The sequence below is a fragment of the Pseudoliparis swirei genome, chromosome 17 (assembly GCF_029220125.1).
Source record: "Pseudoliparis swirei isolate HS2019 ecotype Mariana Trench chromosome 17, NWPU_hadal_v1, whole genome shotgun sequence".
NCBI lineage: Eukaryota > Metazoa > Chordata > Actinopteri > Perciformes > Liparidae > Pseudoliparis > Pseudoliparis swirei.
In genome coordinates, this window is record NC_079404.1 from 17,603,518 (window position 1) to 17,622,459 (window position 18,942).

The 18,942-nt window shown below is 44.4% G+C and overlaps 1 protein-coding gene across 5 annotated transcripts; it reads left to right on the forward strand.

The window, feature by feature from the left end:
• Positions 1–7,127: 7,127 nt before the first annotated feature.
• On the forward strand, positions 7,128–17,707 carry zbtb18 (zinc finger and BTB domain containing 18). 5 transcript variants are annotated; one of them, XM_056435998.1, is made up of 2 exons: positions 7,128–7,519; positions 12,773–17,707. In XM_056435998.1, the coding sequence occupies exons 1-2, from the start codon at positions 7,183–7,185 to the stop codon at positions 14,470–14,472; spliced, it is 2,037 nt and encodes a 678-aa protein (XP_056291973.1). In that variant the 5' UTR covers positions 7,128–7,182; the 3' UTR covers positions 14,473–17,707. The 5 variants fall into 5 exon arrangements, with proteins under 5 accessions (XP_056291973.1, XP_056291975.1, XP_056291976.1 ...); XM_056436000.1 differs by lacking the exon at positions 7,128–7,519 and adding an exon at positions 9,638–9,872; XM_056436001.1 differs by lacking the exon at positions 7,128–7,519 and adding an exon at positions 11,203–12,550.
• Positions 17,708–18,942: the final 1,235 nt, after the last annotated feature.

Sequence of the window (18,942 nt, forward strand, 5' to 3'; positions counted from 1 at the left end):
TACTTCTTTTGATATATGTATTAACCGTATAGTTTACTCCATCCGTCAATAAAATATATATTTTCCGTATAGTAGTCTATAGTGCTACAGGCTCACTGAGAATGACACTAGACTCTACAGCCTTGAACAATTTCGACTTCGAAACCTTCAACCTCTCTCTTAGACGAGGCTGCTGGGCAAATAAAATAACGCAAAACAAAGATGGTGAACATTATACCTGCTAAACATCAGCATGTGAGCATTGTCACCTCACACCTGCATGACTGTTTATTATTCTGTTTCTACAAAATATAATTAATTGAAAAAAGCTGTCAGACTGTGTTGGGCTGCTCAGTCAAAATGAAACCTGATGTAGGTTCCTCAACATAAAAAATACTTTAAACACAAGTTGCATTGAGATAAACTGAGTCTCATGCAACAGTGCATTGTGGTGTGGCGCTCAAGGCCAAATGGGCTGCTTCCCTATGGTCTCAAACGCAGCAGTTTGTTTTTTGCGAACAAAACTAATTGGATTTGGTTTTAAATGTATTGAAGATAATAGAAAAACTAAATTAGTTGGAAGGGAAAAGCCCCTACATGTCCAGCAGGGGTGTTTGTCTGTGACAGGACGGCTGGCCAGATGTAAAGTCCCCTCACCACTCAGGTCCACCCCCGCCACACACACACACACACACACACACACACATGTATTCTCTCTCAGCTCAGTGACGGGGACGGCCGGCTGGCTGTTGGCTTGGAGGCGCCATTAACCAATTTAGCTTCCAGATGTCCATCATACAGCCACAGCCAAAGCTGCAGAGCTCTCTATGAGCTTCACACACACGGGTGCGAACAGCGTCCTCCCCCCTCACACACACACACACACTGCTGCGCTGTGATGTGCTGATGCCGGGACACAAACAGATACGTATAGAATGGCTGAGACTTCAGATGTACAAAAAAACGCACTCACTTTAACACATCACACACACACAGCAGAGCCGACTGCACTAGTGCTTCTCTCCTTGTGTGTGCGTGTGTATTTGTGGGTGTGAAATTTGATTGACAAGTACAGATCTTGATAAAACTGAGACTCGCTTTTTGATCATTTCTAAAATGATCCTCCGCCGTCTGGAGATAAACAAGTTAAATACACAGTTGTTTCTCCTGATGTCTAGTTCCCCATGAGACATAATGAACACACACACACACACACACATGCATGCATAAGGATGAGTGCTCTCATACACACATACATGTCTAGAAAGGCAAGCATGCACCCAACACACACATATAAACTGAAGCATGCACTTACACATATTCACTTTCTTTCAATGGACAGATGCTGCACCTCTAGAGGCGCAGAGACCCAGCAGCTGTTCCCCAGCCAGTCAGATGGGCTACCATTGGTACCTCATGAATATTTTACACTCAGTCAAAATGGCTAAATTCCAGACTCCTTCAACTGCATTCACACTGGTCCAGATGATCAGATCATTAAACTATATGGACCGACATCCTCCCACCATCAGCTGGAGAGAAAAGAAACACGTTGCTAGAATATTTCTCGGATGTTCTGATACAGACAAAAAGTTTGTGTTGAGTGTCCGATAGGAGTTAACTTTATTGTGGACATTGCGTTTGTAGTTTGAGTGGATTGTGTTCCTTGGTTTTTTTCATGCCAGCACATTCTTCTCTTTTTAATCTCTTTCTCTGATGAAAAGCCCAGTTTGTGTGAAAAAAGTCAAATGTAGCTGAGAACCGTGACGGCGTTGCTCGGCCTTCTCTGTGTGCGCTGCGGCGTGCTGTTTGTGAACAGGTCAGGTTGTTCCTGGGAGATGACCTGACCTGACCTGAGCCACTTCTGCCACAGCTCTCACCAAGAAGTACCAGCAAGGTATTCACTTCCTGCAAAGACAGAGGCATGTGAACCTCCCCCCTCCGCACCCCCCTGCTTTTCTATTGCATAATAGCACCATTGTGTACACTGATCTATTGCCTTTATTAACTGTGATTACTCGTTTTTTAAAAATATACCTGTCTCTAAAATGCTATTTCTTTTGTGACTTCTTGAAGTGGTGTGTCACGTTCTGTAGATACATTATTTAGCCGTATATATGTGTGTGTAATATGGTTGTGACAACTTAATTTATGACTCTATGCCCCCCATATGAATATCTATCTGCCGTCCCCTTGATGAAACCAAAATGAAGCTGCGTGTTGCCGTGTCTCATTACAAGCGAAACATCTCCACATTATAACGGTACTCACACAATAAATATATAATATCTCTGCTTTTTGTTATCTCACCTCTTCCCAGCTTCTTCGTCTTCCTCTTTCTCACAGTCGCTGCTTGGTCCAGGTGTATAGTCACGGTGTCGGGATCTATAATTTCATGTCTGGGATGCAGAGAGGAAAGAGAGCAGCCAACTGTATCTTAGACTTTGCTTCAATCTGTCTCTCTCTCTCTCTCTGTGTCTGCCTCGGAGGATGGATTGATCTCACCGCCCCAGAGCTGAGAGTCAAACATCTGTCTGCCTCCCCCCCCCCCCCCGCTTCCTCTTCCTCTGTCAGCCAGCCACTGTCTCCCAGATCGTCTCCCCTCTTGCTTGCCTCTATTACGGGCATGATGAGGGCAGCTGTGGGACATGCTGTGGAGGCTCTTGGATGGATGGATGGATAGACAGTCTCCATTTCCCTCAAACCACCGGGACTAAACAGGAGAATTTGGCCAACCACAAACCAGACCAACTTCCTGAAAAGAGTCCTAATTATAGATTTCCCGTCTTCTTATTTCAGAGTCTTGTATCAAAACGGGTTCCTCGAATTCAACAACAAACTGTCTTTATGTTTTAGTCAATTTATAAACAGAAACAGACATGATATAACTGCATATTAAGCTCTTATTCATTCAGAGAAACTTACAGTTAATGCAAATGAGCTTAATCTCAATCTTTAAATAGTCCAAAAAGGCCAGATGGAACAATATTGCAATGAACAATGTTTCATTAAATGTGTTTTCAATAAATATATCCTGCATAAAGCATTCTGGAACACCATGTATGCTGCATATTGTACTGAGAAAATAAGGCTCATCATCAGAATCCCCTTTTTTTCTTACAAACAGCTGTCTGTGTTAAACACTGTTGAATATAAAAAGCAGTTGACAAGTAAAATAGAGTTATTTCAGTCACGGCAAGGGAGAGTCTGTGTATACAGACATCATTTCTCTGGGATGGCCAGAGGTTTTCTCTGAGTCGCTATCTCTGCCAGATTCGTAGAAATGCTTTTTCTACGCTTCATACTGAGAAATACACCTGCACTCAGGACTTTCTGCTTCAGGGGCACTGAAATATAAAAAAAAGTGAAGAGACACCGACAAACAAATGATTGGGGCACAAAGGGAAGCGGCTGAAAATCAGTTTATCCTAACTTTAATTTTTATGATTACACGTCATGTCTTTAAAAAAAAAAAATATTGTTTGATTAAAAACCCCATGCATAATTACTGTTTAATGTTTTCATTGGATGTTTTATTAATGTTCCTCTATGTATGTGCTTTGGCAGCATATTTTATAATCAAAATGGCTGGTCAACGAGGCTTCAGTGAACTGAATTGAATAGAGAGAGAATTAGAGCGTAAAAGATGGGATCTACAGCGACCTCCAGAGGTGAGAAGTAGAAAGAAAGTTAAATATAGTGTCTTTACACTGAAACATCACACGAACAACCCTGGCTCTATGTAACTTTCAAAAATGTGTGCAATAATTACTAATTGAAGGACACACAAGTTTAATACAACAGTTTGAGGATCTGAGGAAGGTCTGACTGAATAACTTGAAAATATATGAGACTATTTATTGGATGTGTGCACTTAAAATGTCTCTTACTTTTAAGTTGAAAAAAAAGAGGACGAAACCTTTACAGAAATATGTTTGTTTTTTTGCCGTGGACGTGCGAACACAAGCTCTGCTTTGCATATCGGTCTTTCTTTTATGGTGTTTTCTTTTCTTTGTGCCTTCTGCTTTGTCTTTAGCTTTCAGTATAGGGAGGATGAAATACTAGTAAAGATAATTTCAAACATCAGGCTGGCTGTGCTTTTTTTGCCGCACAGACACACAGGCACACACTCGCTCACACACAAAAACGCACACACACACAAGGCTATATTCTGGCATCTGTCAGTGGCAAAACAATATCTGGATCAGGGAGGGGAACACAAGAGCGGTGGAAGAAAAACGTTTAGAAAATTACAGAGGGATCTCTCGAGGCACTCACACACACACACACACACACACACACACACACACACACACACACACACACACAGACACATACATACAAAGACAATTTCAAAATGCATTCAAGGTTATCCGAGGAGCATCTCTCTCTTTACAGTATCTATACATGGGAGGTACAGAAGAGACCGTCTGACAGCGAGGTGAGTGTTGCATGCAGCACATCTTCCTGCAAAGTGATAAAATATTATGAAACCTGAAATTACATCAAGACTGGTTGGACTGTATATATTTACATGTATTGCTTAAATGAGCTAATATTTTGTGAAAGTCTGTCTCTAAATCTAATGTTCTGCCGGCCTCATGTTACACGTTGCATTTGCCTGCGAGAACAAGGGGCTCATTGTGATGCTGTGGTAACGTGGATCCCCAAATTGATAGACACGTAACAGGGTCATCATTCATTTGCATTTTGAACAAGTCCTTCAGCTATGACACCGGATCGTGTGAATCATTACCACACAGGGCTGCAGCTCACCCAGCCATCTATTAGTTACGCCAATTAGTTTACTGGGACAGGTTTAGGGGATGCAGACTCACTCAGGCAACTAGAGCTGCCCAAACTTTTTCACGTCAAGGCTCCCATGACAGATTAAGGTTTTTGTCTCAGTGACCCACATTTTAGGAAGAGTTAAAAAAAAGAAAAGAAATGTTAGATATGATTTTACGGCAGTGAAACCTTGGATCAGTAATACATTTTAAAGTGTCATAAGCATGCATTTGGTCTAATTATAGCATGATTACCGGCCCTGAGAATGACCAGATTTTTGTTCTATCTAAGCTTGTTACAACACAATTAACTTGTTGTTCATTGTGTGTCTGGGAACCCTTTTAAGTCCCTTGGGTGCACCTCGGCTTGAGCACTTGAAAGTCCCATTTTTCACAATGGAGAGACAGGTTCCCTTCTTTTCTGGAAATGGAGAAACACAGGGTCCTATACATTGGCTTTCCTCTTCTCGTGGAAGTCATGTAGGAAGCTTGCAAGTTGTACGTCTCCGGCTCTGCAGCACTTCACGCTGACATTCTTCACAAAAAAGGTATGAATTTGAAAAAACAAGAAGCAAACCTCTGCAGGCAGCTTTATGAGAAAAATACAATCTCACATAAGGCTGTGTATAAACTGCAAGGTCCCATGTTGAAGGCCACTGCAGTGAGAAACAAGAATATTTTTTTCAGATCCAGTCCAGCGTTGCAACAACCTGTTTATTGTAAACTGAAGCTTACAGGTTAAACAGGCCTTGCCACACAAAGCCGTGCCATGTCTCACCTGTTGTAGTCGTCAGCGTAATTATTTAAAGCTGAAGATTAATTTGAGGAATTTTAAAGACATTTCTGTCAAATCACTTTTAATGTGCAATAAATCAAATGAACACATCTCTGCCTATATTTTCACAAAACAAACCTGCCACATGCGGCTTCATTTTGCACCACATCCACAGTCTCTGTCGCTGAGGGGCTTTCCCTCACAGAGAGCTGAGACTGACAATCTGACAGCACATCACAAACTGAAGGCAGCCATGCATGTAAACTGTAATAAAGGCTGAAGGTGTTAAACAGAGACTATCATAACACATGAGACAACAAGGAGGTCTAAATAGTTTTTTTAAATGCAACTGTATGCCTTCAGTCAATTACCATAAATGGTAATAGAAAAACTAATATAGTACTGGAGTTCTGCATCAAACAATTATTTAATTATAGATAGATTATCTTTCCAATCAATTAATTAATCGTTTAGTCAATCAAATGTAAATATTTGGCCATTACTTGACCTCAAGTTTAGCTCTTCAAAACATTTGAGATTCAAATGGACATAAAAAGGGAAGATAAACAAATCACATTTAAGAAGTTGGCAACAGAGAATGGTTTTACATCTTTGCTTGATAAACAAATTGAATAATGACCTGATTATCAACGTTGTTGTTATATTCAGTGACATACTAATCCTTTATTTGACTAATTGTGTCAGCACTGCAAATGAGTACAAGTATAGTACTTTAGTAGTTACTTTTCACTTCTGTAAATAGTTGTTAACCATGTTTTGTTTTTTTGCTCTGGAAGTGGTGCACCTGTTTTGTGTCTTTGATTAACACCGAGTATATCTTTTACCAGCAGTACATCGTCGAACTAAAAGCTGTTATTATTTTAACAATGCATTAGCAACTAGAATGGGCACTCGGTAGAGCGCATACCTTCGCATATCACAAGATTGGGCATTGAATTATGAACATGTTGGCATTAGTTGCATGCCAATTGGATAGAAATTGACCGTGCTATGGTAAAAAGAAGATTGTGACCTATCCACGACCTTGACCTTGACCTTTGACCCGATTGATCCCAAAATCTAATCAAATGGTCCCCGGATAATAACCAATCATCCCACCAAATTTCATGCGATTAAAGAGGATGTTGACCTTTTCATGACCTTGACCTTGACCTTTGACCCGATCATCCCAAAATCTAATCAAATGCTCCCCGGATAATAACCAATCATCCCACCAAATTTCATGCGATTCGGTTTAAAACTTGTTTTGTAATGCGAATAACACGCATACAAATAAATAAATAAATACACGGCGATCAAAACATAACCTGTCCGCATTTTCAATGCGAAGGTAATAACGTTTGTTTTCTTCTTCTTCCCCTCCTGTCAAGGTGGTGCACCTGCTCACATCAGCTCCGCCCCCCCCCCCCACGCCCCCTCTGCTTCGACTTGACTACAGTACCCAGGCCGCACCGCGCCGCCTTCCACTCTCTCGCTCTCCCCTGCGCCAGTCCGCCTCACTGACTCGCAGAACCAGTTGGTTTGGCCCAGCTTCTTCTTCTTCTTCTTCTTTTTCTTCTTCTTCTTCGCTGCCTTCTCACTGTGCGCGCTGCCGCTGCTGCTGTTGCCTGGTGTCAACCTATGCCGAGGAGAGAAGAAGACATAGCCCTCCCTCTCCCGTGTGCGAGGGCCGTTTCCAATTTGCCTTCACTTGCCTCCTCGCCTGCACCATTGGCTTCCGCGCCGTGCCAGTCAACTCGCCTCCTTTTCTCCCAGCCCCTAGTTGAGCAGCAACAGCTCGGAAACATCTGGCCGCCGCAGAGCGCTCGACTCCCCGTCCCTGCGCCCGCTCGCCTCGGCAGCCTGTTATGGAAATTAGTCCAAAGTCAATCTAGTTGTGTCTCCGGAGGAAGAAAAAAAAGAAGAAGCAAGGAGGTTTTGACGGAGGAAGCGGCGAAGACGTTGGACCGTGTTGTCTGTAAGTGCTGCCTCTTCACACCGGAGTCCGATTAAAGGAGGCTCAGGAGAGCGAGGGTGGGTGACGGAGGGGGGGAAAAGTAGCTCAACCTTCCTTAGCATTACTGTGTTGTCTCTTCACACTAATAGTTGCCATGTTGTCTCCCCCTTCTCGGTGTTTTAGTCACTGTTGTCATAGCACCGGGGCCTTCGAAACAACTGTACATAGCGCAACATTGTAGCCTCTTGGCTTTACTTTAGTTAGCCACGGTCGGGCTGTAGCTAGCTGCCTGGGTCAGTGTGTCTCCGCGCGTGTGTGTCTGTGTTTGTTACGTCTTGTGCTCACAAACGTGCTGTTGTGAGTTTGTTCGGCAACAGTCTCGCATCACTTTGACTCCTCGGCGGGCACGAAAGCTCCACGAACAGTCGCGGCTGGCATTTACGTGGGCAGCTTTAGATGAAGTTAAACGCGCACTTTGGTGTGATTTATAACAAACTTATTGATCGCATTGTAGAGGTGTGCGTATGTGTGTGTGTGTGTGTGTGTGTCACGGTGTTGACTGCAGCGCTGTCACGATATTTGAAATGTGTTGAAGTCAAACAGAAGTCGAAATAGTGCGTCGTTTATTGCGTGCGGCGACCTTATTAGTTTCTAACACTGTAATTATAGATGCTAAATGAAACTCCAGTGGTTAAGTTAATTAAAGTTGAAGTCGTGTGATGTAATGTTTGAATACTTTGAAAGCGGAGCCGAATGTTTACATCAGCTTATTACACTTTGGAAAGTTGGAGTCGATCAAATGTTTACACCGATCAAAAATAAATATTTAGCCTCTTGTTGTTTGTTACTTCACTGGTGATTTATTGGTGAATTTGAAAGAAAAGTTTAATTATATTATCCAGAAGTGTTTGTAATTAACGTACACAGGATGCACGTGTTGCTGATCACGACCCATTATAAAACATCATATAATTTAGCACGACGTAGGCTACTTTAAAAAAAATTTTAAAACATCTTTATGTTTTGATCAATATGCGCGCATCAATAAAGTAATAAAGTGCCGCCGGTATGCTGAGTTTGTCTTTTAAACTTTAAAGGGTTTATTGTGACAGTCGGGCACTACTTTATATTGAAAAGAAACAGAGTCTTATAAAATGCCCTCGCTCCTGATATGCACACTTACTCTAAAGCGAAAGTGAAATAAGGCCGTTGTAATAAGTTTCTCCCCGGGTTATTACACGTTTGTAAACTTTAGTTTCAGATGTGCACCCCATTAGGCTCTTTCTTTATGACATGTTCTCATTGTTTCCTCATTTCATTTTTGTTCCTGTCAGTTGTCCGAAGGGTCCGAGCAGGGGGTGGGTGGGTGGGATGAATGAATACAAGACGAGGCTGCGCCGCTGAACCGTAAAGAAGTGGAAAACAATATCAGCTGCGTGCGTCTGTCAGTTGCAAATGCGCTGTGTCGGCCTTTGTTTGTGGTTATTGGACAGAGACAGAGGCATGTAGAGGAAGACGGGGGTATTTAAACATGTTTGAAATGTGTTTACTCCAAACCTCTGTATACAAACAATTCCCTTTATTATTGTCTTGTTAGTTTTGGGAGGAGTGGGCAGTTGTGGTTGCATGATTTGGTGAGTGAGAACTCTTTTCTGTTCCCCCGCCCCTCGGACCCCCCCCCCCCAAAACAGCAATGCATTTGGTCGACCTGTGTTTTGTCTTTTTTTTCTCCAAGAGAGAGAAAAAGGGGGAGAAAGAGAGACAAAGTTGCGTGGTGTTGGTGTTGGTAGAATGAAAGAGGAGTCTGGTGGCAGGAGTGTAGAGGAGGCAGCATATGGCTGTAGAAAGAGCACAGCTGGAGGTAGCATCTCCATCTGAGGATGATGTCAGAGCAGCTGACAGGCTGCCATCCACCCCACCACCTCCTCCTCCTCCATCCCTCCACCGCATCCACCCCTCCCCAGTCCTTTATTGTGAGTCTCAGCGGCAGCCTGGGAGAGTTAGTGCACTGTGTGTGTGTGTGCACGCTGTGTATGTATGTGTGTGTGTTTGTGGCTGCCGATCAGCGCCAGTTAGGAGGAGGAGAAGAGGGAGGAGGGAGGAGGGAGGAGGTATCTCGTTCCCCCTCCAACATCTCCTCCACTTTGCATCTGTCCCTCGCAGTTTGAACAGCGTGGTTTTTTTTTTGCCTGCCTCCCTCTTCTTCTTTTTCTTTTTCTTCTTCTTCTCCTCTCCTCTCCTCTTCTACCCACTCATTGATTCAGAGAGAGCAAGCAACGGAGAGAAAGAGAAAGAGATACACAGCCATTCCCAGCCAGAGAGCCCAGCTATTCTGCTACAGTGGAGTTAATCAAGTTGATGCATACTGCTGCAGGTATCGTCTTGTGTGCGTGTGTGTGTGTGTGTGTGTGTGTGTGTTTGTTTGTGTGTGTGTGAGGCAAAGTGAACAGAGTAGGAGAGTCCGGTGTAGTGGAGTAGTTATTCTGTTTTGTTGTGGGGATCTCCGGTGTGTCAAACCAGTGTGAGCGCTGCGTGAAGCTGCTGGTGAGTAGTAAACTCGTGTTGGTGTTGCCGGTCTGAGGCGTAATTGCAGTCCTGGAGGCTCGCTGCTGTGCTTCGAGTTTGTAGTCTTGAGTCTTGAAAGCTGCATTTAAAAAAATGTTTTTCTTTTGTTTGCTATTTGCGGTGCACAGCTTTTCATTCAGACGCTCGTTAATTCAAAGCAAAGTTACAACTGAGAAAACATTATTTTAAATATCAGTATTAGTTATTGTGATTATCATGGTAAAAAAACAGAAATAATAATTCAAATGTATGCTTTTTTGACATTTTAATTAAAAAAGAAATCTAAATGTATTTTGCAATTCTTTAGATTAGTGTAATTTAAGCAAAGAAAAATAAACACATTTCTTTGTTGATACAGAAAAACTAATTAAAACTTTAAGCATAAAATATAATCAGCTGCTAGTTAATCCTAATAATTGTATCTGTTGTTTTTTGTTTTTTCCCGTCAAATACAACTCTGTAATATTACTTGAAAGCATGCGCTGTCTTTTTTCCCCTCCTGTCGGCTGGAGTAGAGGAGACTAATTTAGAAGTTGCAGATTTGAGCTGCCTGAATTGGCTAGACAGCTGTAATCGCACTCCCTCCTAGTCTTAATCTCTTTATCTGGCTAGCAGCTGCCATATGGCCCCCGTCAGCTGGATCAGATGTGGGTAAGCCTCCCTCCCCGGCCATCCCAGCCTCTCTCTCACCCTCTCCCTCCCTGCCCCTGTGTGTCTCTGTCAGACCCCTGCCTGAGCTAACTGGCCGGGCCGGGCGGCGGGCTGCTGCCCTCCTGAGCCTCCGCTGGCGACTCCCTCCCCACCGCCGCCACCACCGTCTTTATTTTTAGCCATCTTTAAGGATTAGGATTGATGCTGTGACGAGCAGGGCACTTACAGTGATTGAATTGTAAATCTTCTCTTCTGGGTGGTGGTGGGGGGGGGGGGTCGAGGAAGAGGGCAGTTTCTACTATGGGGCGGATGTGCGTTTTTCTTCTTCTTCTTCTTGTAAGATTCAGATGGGAAGGAGTGCGTGAGTGACGGATGGTGTGTGGAAGGAGGAGGAGGCGGCGGTCGGAGGGGTTTGGTCGGACAGAGGGGTGGGGGGGGGGGGTACGGGGGGTGGAGGTGGTACACCCTTGTCCCCGTAAGCCCCCTCATTTAAAGCAGTCTGAACGAGCTGCAGGGCGAGCACACACACATATACGCGACACGCACACACACACGGGGACATTCTCGGTCTAGCTTCATTCAAATGAGGTGATTTAGTTGCTTTGGTTAACTCGGGGTAGAGCGGGACCGATGTTCCACAGGCAGGACAAATCCACTTGGTTAACAGGTGGGACTTCATTATTTTGCAGATTTCAGTCTCGTTTACGCCTTCTGTCATCCCATAATTAGTTGTTAATTTATGTCATCAACTAGATACATTTGACCAACTCTTTTTTTTTAAGGACACTTGAGGAGCTTTCGGTCTTATTTTCTTTAGACCTAAAGCCGGTGCTCGCAGGTTAAACGGGCGACACGCTGTTTGGTTTTCAATTGGCCAGTTTTCCTGCTCGACTTAGCCTGTGGAGGTGGTTGGTAGGTAGGCTGGTACTAAGTGTGTGTGTATGTGTGTGTGTGTGTGTGTGCAAGAGGACAGTGTGTGCAGCTGAAAGCCGGTTACCTAAAAGGGCTGTGCCAGGCCAGGCCAAAGTGGGTTAATAAAAATAACCAGCGTAGGAGCAGCGACAATCCAGGAGTGCAGGCAGAGGAGTTAGAAAGAAACGGAGAGAACGGAGCGACGTAGAGTAGAAGAATCTGTCGCTGCTGGTTTACCTGACTTTAATTCTGTCTGTGGGTAACAATTGAATTAGTGATTGTACTTTAATTACTGTTATTCTTTCTAGTTGTAATTATCATCAGTATTTCCTTCTGTTTCTTTTCATTTTTTTGTAGATAACGTAAATAACTACATAAATCCCCCGCTGGCATCGTTGTACAAATGAACAATTGCATAACTGTCTGCGTGTTGTTTTTTTAAAAATTTGAGCAGAAACATTTGTGTTGCTGCTGTGATTGTGAGTGAAAAACAATTGTGGCTGTGCATAGGTTATTATCTAGTATATATAAAATATAGAAACACGTTTAAAACATATGTGACATATGTATATTTGCATCTTTCCGCTATATTTTAATGTATTTTTTATGTGTAAAAAAATTCCTCTTTTTTACTGACGTTTCTTTCCCTGATGCGTTTCTTTCCGCTCGTTGGTCTTCTTTCTGTAGTTTCTTTCAGCGTCTCTCATGTGTTTTTGTCGTTTGTCTCTTCTTTCTTGCATCTCTCTGGGTCTAAATTTTTTTTTCTTGTTTAAGACAATGTTTGCAAAAAAAGAGTGTCCTTATCTCTCAACTAGAATTTTATCTTTTCACATAATTCATTCAAACATCATAATACGTTTTGTCGCTTTGCATTTATTTTTTTCAAAATCATCCCCAATCGTCTTTGAATGTAAATCCTCTTTGGTAGGTTTTTACTTTTCCGATTGCATTTCGTGGTGTTGTGTTCATCTTCACTCAACAAACAAAACCCTGAAATGAACAAATATTTTATTTTAAAACAGAACAACTGAATTAAAATATCGCAGAGCTTCTTTGAACGCCGACATTTGGTGTAAATGTCACGTCTGACTTCACAGGTCTGTCTCAGATGTCTCTAACTCTGCCTCTGCCTCTGTGTCTCTGTAGGTTATGAGGACGGCAAGATGGAGTTCCCAGACCACAGCAGACATTTACTCCAGTGTCTGAGCGAGCAGCGGCACCAGGGCTTCCTGTGTGACACCACGGTGCTGGTGGGCGATGACCAGTTCCGGGCCCACCGGGCCGTGTTGGCCTCCTGCAGCATGTACTTTCACCTCTTCTTCAAGGACCAGCTGGACAAGAGGGACGTGGTGCACCTCAACAATGACATTGTCACAGCCCCGGCCTTTTCCCTGCTCCTGGAGTTCATGTACGAGGGCAAGCTGCAGTTCCAGGACCTTCCCGTAGAGGACGTGCTGGCAGCGGCCAGCTACTTGCACATGTATGACATTGTCAAGGTGTGTAAGAAACGCTTGAAGCAGAAGGCCACGACGGAGGCAGACAGCACGCGCAGAGAAGAGGACGGCGGGTCAAGCTGCTCCGATAAGGCCGACAGCCTATCAGACGGTTCCACCGGCCGGCCCGCCACCGCAGACCTGCTGCACAGTGATGAAGACGACGAGGGGAAGGCCGAGAGAGGACCGCTGTGGCTGAGGCTGCCGTCTGCAGACAGACCGGGGACACCAGCCGTCGCTAGAACCAGCCCAGGGCACGGCGAGCCGGAGATGCCGGGCGAGGGAGGAAAGCTGCTCTCGCCGGCCGGCAGCCCCACCAGCTCCAGCGGATCCCTCTCACAGAGGTCCCACCGCTCCGTGAGCTCTCGCGGAGCGCACAGGGGCAGGAGGGTGTCGAACGACGCGACCGACTGCGTCCTGGACCTGTCGGTCAAGCCGGTTGCCGGTAGCAACCACAGTAACCACCACCACCCCTATTTCAGCGGCGCGCCGACGCCAGACCGCCTCCAAAGCCCATTGGCTGTGAGGGTGAAGGTGGAGAGGGGTGTGGCTTCAGATGAGGACGAGGAACACGGAGGCGGGGACTATGACATGGAGCATAGTGGCATCACCAAGGCGACGGTTCCCACCGTCAACGGGGGCCCGGCCCACCACAGGGTCGGGGGGCCTCTGTCGGCCCAGCGGCGGCTCGGCCTGGAGGCGCACCTGTCCGCCCTGCGAGAGGCGTCTCTGGCCTCGGAGCTGGAGCGGGAGGAGAAGCCGTCGGCCGCCGCGGACGACGAGGACATACTGAGGGGAGGAAGCGAGCGCGCCCAGGCCGAGGTGGCCAGCATGGATAGTTCCCTCTTGCCCTACGTCTCCAGCATGCTGTCAGCCCAACACACCCAGATCTTCATGTGCCCGCTGTGCAACAAGGTGTTCCCCTCGCCGCACATCCTCCAGCTCCACCTCAGCTCCCACTTCAGGGAGCAGGAGGGCATCCGCTCCAAGCCCGCCGGAGACGTCAACGTGCCCACCTGCACCATCTGCAGCAAGACCTTCTCCTGCATGTACACGCTGAAGCGCCACGAGCGGACACACTCCGGGGAGAAACCCTACACCTGCACCACCTGCGGCAAGAGCTTCCAGTACTCGCACAACCTCAGCCGCCACGCGGTGGTGCACACGCGGGAGAAGCCGCACGCGTGCAAGTGGTGCGAACGGCGCTTCACGCAGTCCGGGGACCTCTACCGACACATCCGCAAGTTCCATTGCGAACTGGTCAACTCGCTGTCGGTGAAGAGCGAACCGCTGGCGCTGCCCAATGTCAGGGATTGGGCGATTGAGGACAGCTCCCAGGAACTGTGGAAGTAGAAGCAGACCGCTGCGCTTGACGAGGGGAAAGGGAGCGGAGAGTGAAAGGAGGGCAGTGAGGCATGGAGAGGTGAAAGGGAGGTGGCAACGTTTGATATTCGGGGTTCAAGTGAGTCATGTTCTTGTGTGTCGCAAAATCTCATTCAATTGCACTTTAATAGCACATGAAAATGTTACTACTGAGTTTTTTTTTGTTTTGTTGTTGTTGCTGTTTGGGGTAATTTTGTTGTATTCTATTTTATTCTGAACTCTTTATTTTTATTTGGCATAAGTCCTGTTTGGTGGTTTTTATCGCGTCGAAGGAAATGGGTCCCAGTGCGAATGTCTCGCCTTCTTGAAGAGTTTTTCACTCCCGTGTGTGTGTGTGTGTGTGTGTGTGTCTCATCTCAGACACGACACTCCGACGCTGGCCAGCGTCTCGGTCCCAGTTCCACAGACGGCAAACGCCACCGCAGGAGTTCAGGTCGAACACACTGAAGTGAAAAAGCATTTACAATACACTAAACGGGTACTGTGATCACCTCGCACACACACCGTTTGAAGAAGTGTGTTGTGTGTGTGATACTGCACTACTCTGGCGAAAAATTTCACCTGACGTGCGTGAGTGTGGATGAGTGTGTTTTGTGTTTATTCATCTTATTTTCTACTGGCATCGAGGTGTCGTTGGCGAAGCGCTCCCTGCTTCGCTGGTTGAGCTCTTCGGTGTCGTGTGGTCAGGGTACAGCCGACCGACTGACGGACGGACCGATGGCACTCATGCAATGCACAGCCTCCTTTTTCACTTTCAATCAATTTGAAGTATTTTCTAAAAATGAAAAAAAACTTTACAAATTATTATAATAATTATTATTGTTATTAATAGGTTTTTTTTCCTAAATCTAGCTGGCAGTCTTTAACACTCATTCTCTTGTTGAAAAGGTATTTATTTTAAGGTTGTTGTATATTGTTCTGCATATACTTTTAGAACTTAAATCCGTTTAATTATTATTATTTTTTTAAATTAATGACTATTATTTTTCTTTTTTTTAAATTACTTTTTTTTGTTGTAATGGGACCTGCTGTTGTTGCATGATGTCCAAACCTGTATATTTTAAAATAAAAATGTGAATTTGCTGTATTACTGTACACATTGTAATTGATCAAATATTTGACAACAGGCTTTTTCCTTTTTTTTCTTTATCTTCTTTTCATTTCTTTGTGAATACTACTCCAGGGTGCAGTCTGTTGAAAAACTGAATATTATTCTCACGACGATGGAAAAAAAAAAATGCATGAACATTTGATTTTGTCTTAAAACCTTTAAGTTGTGTTTTTTGCATCGCGGGGGGGGAGATGTTTGAACATAACACTTTTGAGAGTGAAAAGTCTTTTCCTACTCGTAGGTGTGTCGCTGGGCTCCTCGAAGAATGTTACCGAATGTGTTTCCGTCGGACGTTGAAGCGATACGATGAAGCATTTTAAGCCTGTGTGTGTGTGTGTGTCTGTGTGTATATGCACTGATCTCTCTGCTGCGTGTGTTTGTGCGTGTGTTGTTGAGCGTGTGGCTCGGTTATTACCAGTCAATCTAACCTACTGAAGATCTACGTCCACCCAGCACTTCCTCCTCAGGCGATCAATCTGTCCACTGCTGCGTGTTTTGCTTTCCACCTCTCATGTCTCCGGCTCTCGACGTGGTAAAGCCATTTCTTAATTATTTCTGCTCACTGGGCACTTACTTCAGGTCTGTTGAGTGCAGCGGCTCTGACTTTGCTAAAGTGTGAAGAGAAAACGGGGAGAGGAAGAAAAAAAAAGGAAAGCCGTCCTGCTGAAAGTTGAAAGGTCAGATATCTTCGTCACGAGCTGAGCGGGCCGTGCCGATCAGTACAATAACGCACATTAGACGCCGTGGCGTGAATGTGATAAGACGTCTGTGTGTGCGTGTGTGTGTGTGTGTGTTTTCCTCTTGGAACATAATTCTTACTTTGAGATCGATGGGAAAGAATTGGCATGCCTGAATGCACCTTTTTAAGCTAAAAAGACATGAAATCAGATTTGTTGCTGAAAAGATGCCTTTATTAAAAACACATTTCTGACGCTATGGAAGTATTTGATACTGTAGAGCATTCGGGAAATAGTTGTTAAGCTCATGCATAAATTCATGGGATTTATTGAATTTATCTGAAAAAATTATGTCTTATTATATTTTGATCATGTGATTGGAACTCTCATTTTTGTATGTGAATGTTGTGTTTGGATTTGGGGGGGCGACGTCAGTTTAATATTTTTCTTTAAACCTCTGTATCTCAAATTTTTTCTTATTATTAGACTCAAAGTAATGGTCAAGCGTTTATACAATCCAAAAAACATTTGACACAGAGATACTGAAAAGTGAACGCTCCACATTTCCCCTCACTCGGTGTGTTTATATGTGTGTGTGCACGCCCCCATTGATGTGCATGTGGTGGGTGGGGTGGTTGTATGTGTTGCCCTGTCATCTGGTGGCACCTACAGGCTTTGCCAAGGCAACAGTGTGGGTGCCATCGCGGCAGTTATGCACCGCATCGTCTCATTTTTTTTTCTCTTCTTGAAACGTTATTTCTTCACGGGCAGCGTCTCTGCATATGGGCTCACTCCATCCTGCTGTTGTTTTCATCATTACTGCTGGTTTTTGTTGTTGTTGTTCTGTTCCTCTGGTTGTACTTGACCGCCTTAAACTGCTGTAGTCCGGGCTGTTATATTTTTATTTTTAAAGTGTGAGCGTGGGGTGGATTTGTGGGAGCAATGTCAACCGCTCAAGACGCTGTGAAGTAACCACCCCGACGAAACATCTCCATCTTTTGCTGTGCTTACTTGAAAACAAAAAGGGGGGGGGGGGGTCTTTTATTTTCTTCTTTTTTTTAAAGCAAGGTATAAAAATAAAATGTTCAAATGTCATAGACAGTTTATTGAAAGACAGATGGGGCAGACGGAGTCTGTTTTGAAAAAGGACAATCACTGTCTGGGGAAAAAAAACAAGCAGATTTTGATTGAGATATATTTGCTCCCACTTGAGATGAAAACTATTTGCTTTTATTTTTTGTTCTTTTCTTTTCTCAGATTTAGTCATTTTTAGCTTTGACAATCATAGTTGGGTTGATTTGTTTTCCTCACGGGGAGTAAATTCTAATTGTGTTTAGTTTTGTAATTTTTTGGTGTGCTGTTGACATTTTTAAATTGTGTGCAAACTGCAATAAATTATAAGAATCTTGAAATTCAACCTTTGTGTGAAGCTCTGTTTTTCTTTTTTTCATGACTCGACTTTATATCATGAGTCATTTCTCCAACAATATCGCTTCTGTACAAATATAACAACATCTTTTTAAGCACATTTGGATTGGGACGAATGAGAGATGTTGGTCACACACACACACACACACACACACACACACACACTGTATACACAGAGTTACAGGTTGCAGAAGGGCCACTGCTGGAGGTTTTCCCATTCTGTTCCACCGTGACTTGCGATGTGGGTGGAAGTTGTGTCTGTGTGTGTGTGTATGTGTGCATGTGTGCGAGCGAGCATGATGGCTTGAACACAACGTGTGTGTTTGCGCAAAAAACTCGCTGTGTGCTTTCGCGTTCCTGCACAACTCCTGATGTAGCTGCTGCGCCGATGGAGGCTGCATTTCAGAAGAAAATGTGCAGCAGCTTGTTGAGATCCAACCACCTGCAACACACACACACACACACACATACAGAATGTGCCTCATTCCAAAGCTCCTCAAGTCTGGTTTTCCAGTCACAAATCAGCTTTAGCTAATGTATTGCTGCTCAGTAAACCTGCTCTTACAGATGCTTACAGAGCTCCTGCACAGAGGCCAAGGAGCAGCGCTCATTAGGCCCCAGATGGTCTCTTCAGTAAGCCCCCGACGCACACTCACGCCAGAAGCTCACGCCTAATCTTTATTACATTGTCTGATGAATGCCCAATATTGGTTTAAGAAACTTAGAAGTTTAAAAAAGATTTAGTGTCCATTTCGAGGAGTTCAATCATTAACGAGTAACATGCTCGCACATTTTTTAATTGGACAGGATTTTTGTCACATTCGAAGAGGCAAGCAATTATTTTATTATTATTATTATGTTTTGGGAGCTGTCTGTTTTTTTGTGCAAACTATTTTTTGGAAGTCCGTGTTTTTTCAGATGCTCGCTCTCAGCAATGCGTTTCAGGGGGACAGCAGACAATATGACAACTGCAACCTTATCCTTTGGTTATGTGCTGCTTGCTGGTCATTAATTGCAGTCTGCAGTGTTGTAAGTGAACATCTGCTTATAGACAACTGCTCGCTCTCTCTCCCTGCGAGGAGGCCGTGCAAGGTTTTGCTGTGAATGTAGGTCATTAATTTGTTTCTGTCCTTTGTTTACTTAAGGAAGGAGGACAAAGGGGCAGCTGCAGAACCATTTGGCTGTGCCCAAGGCAGGCCAGCTCAACATATTGGGAGGCTGAGA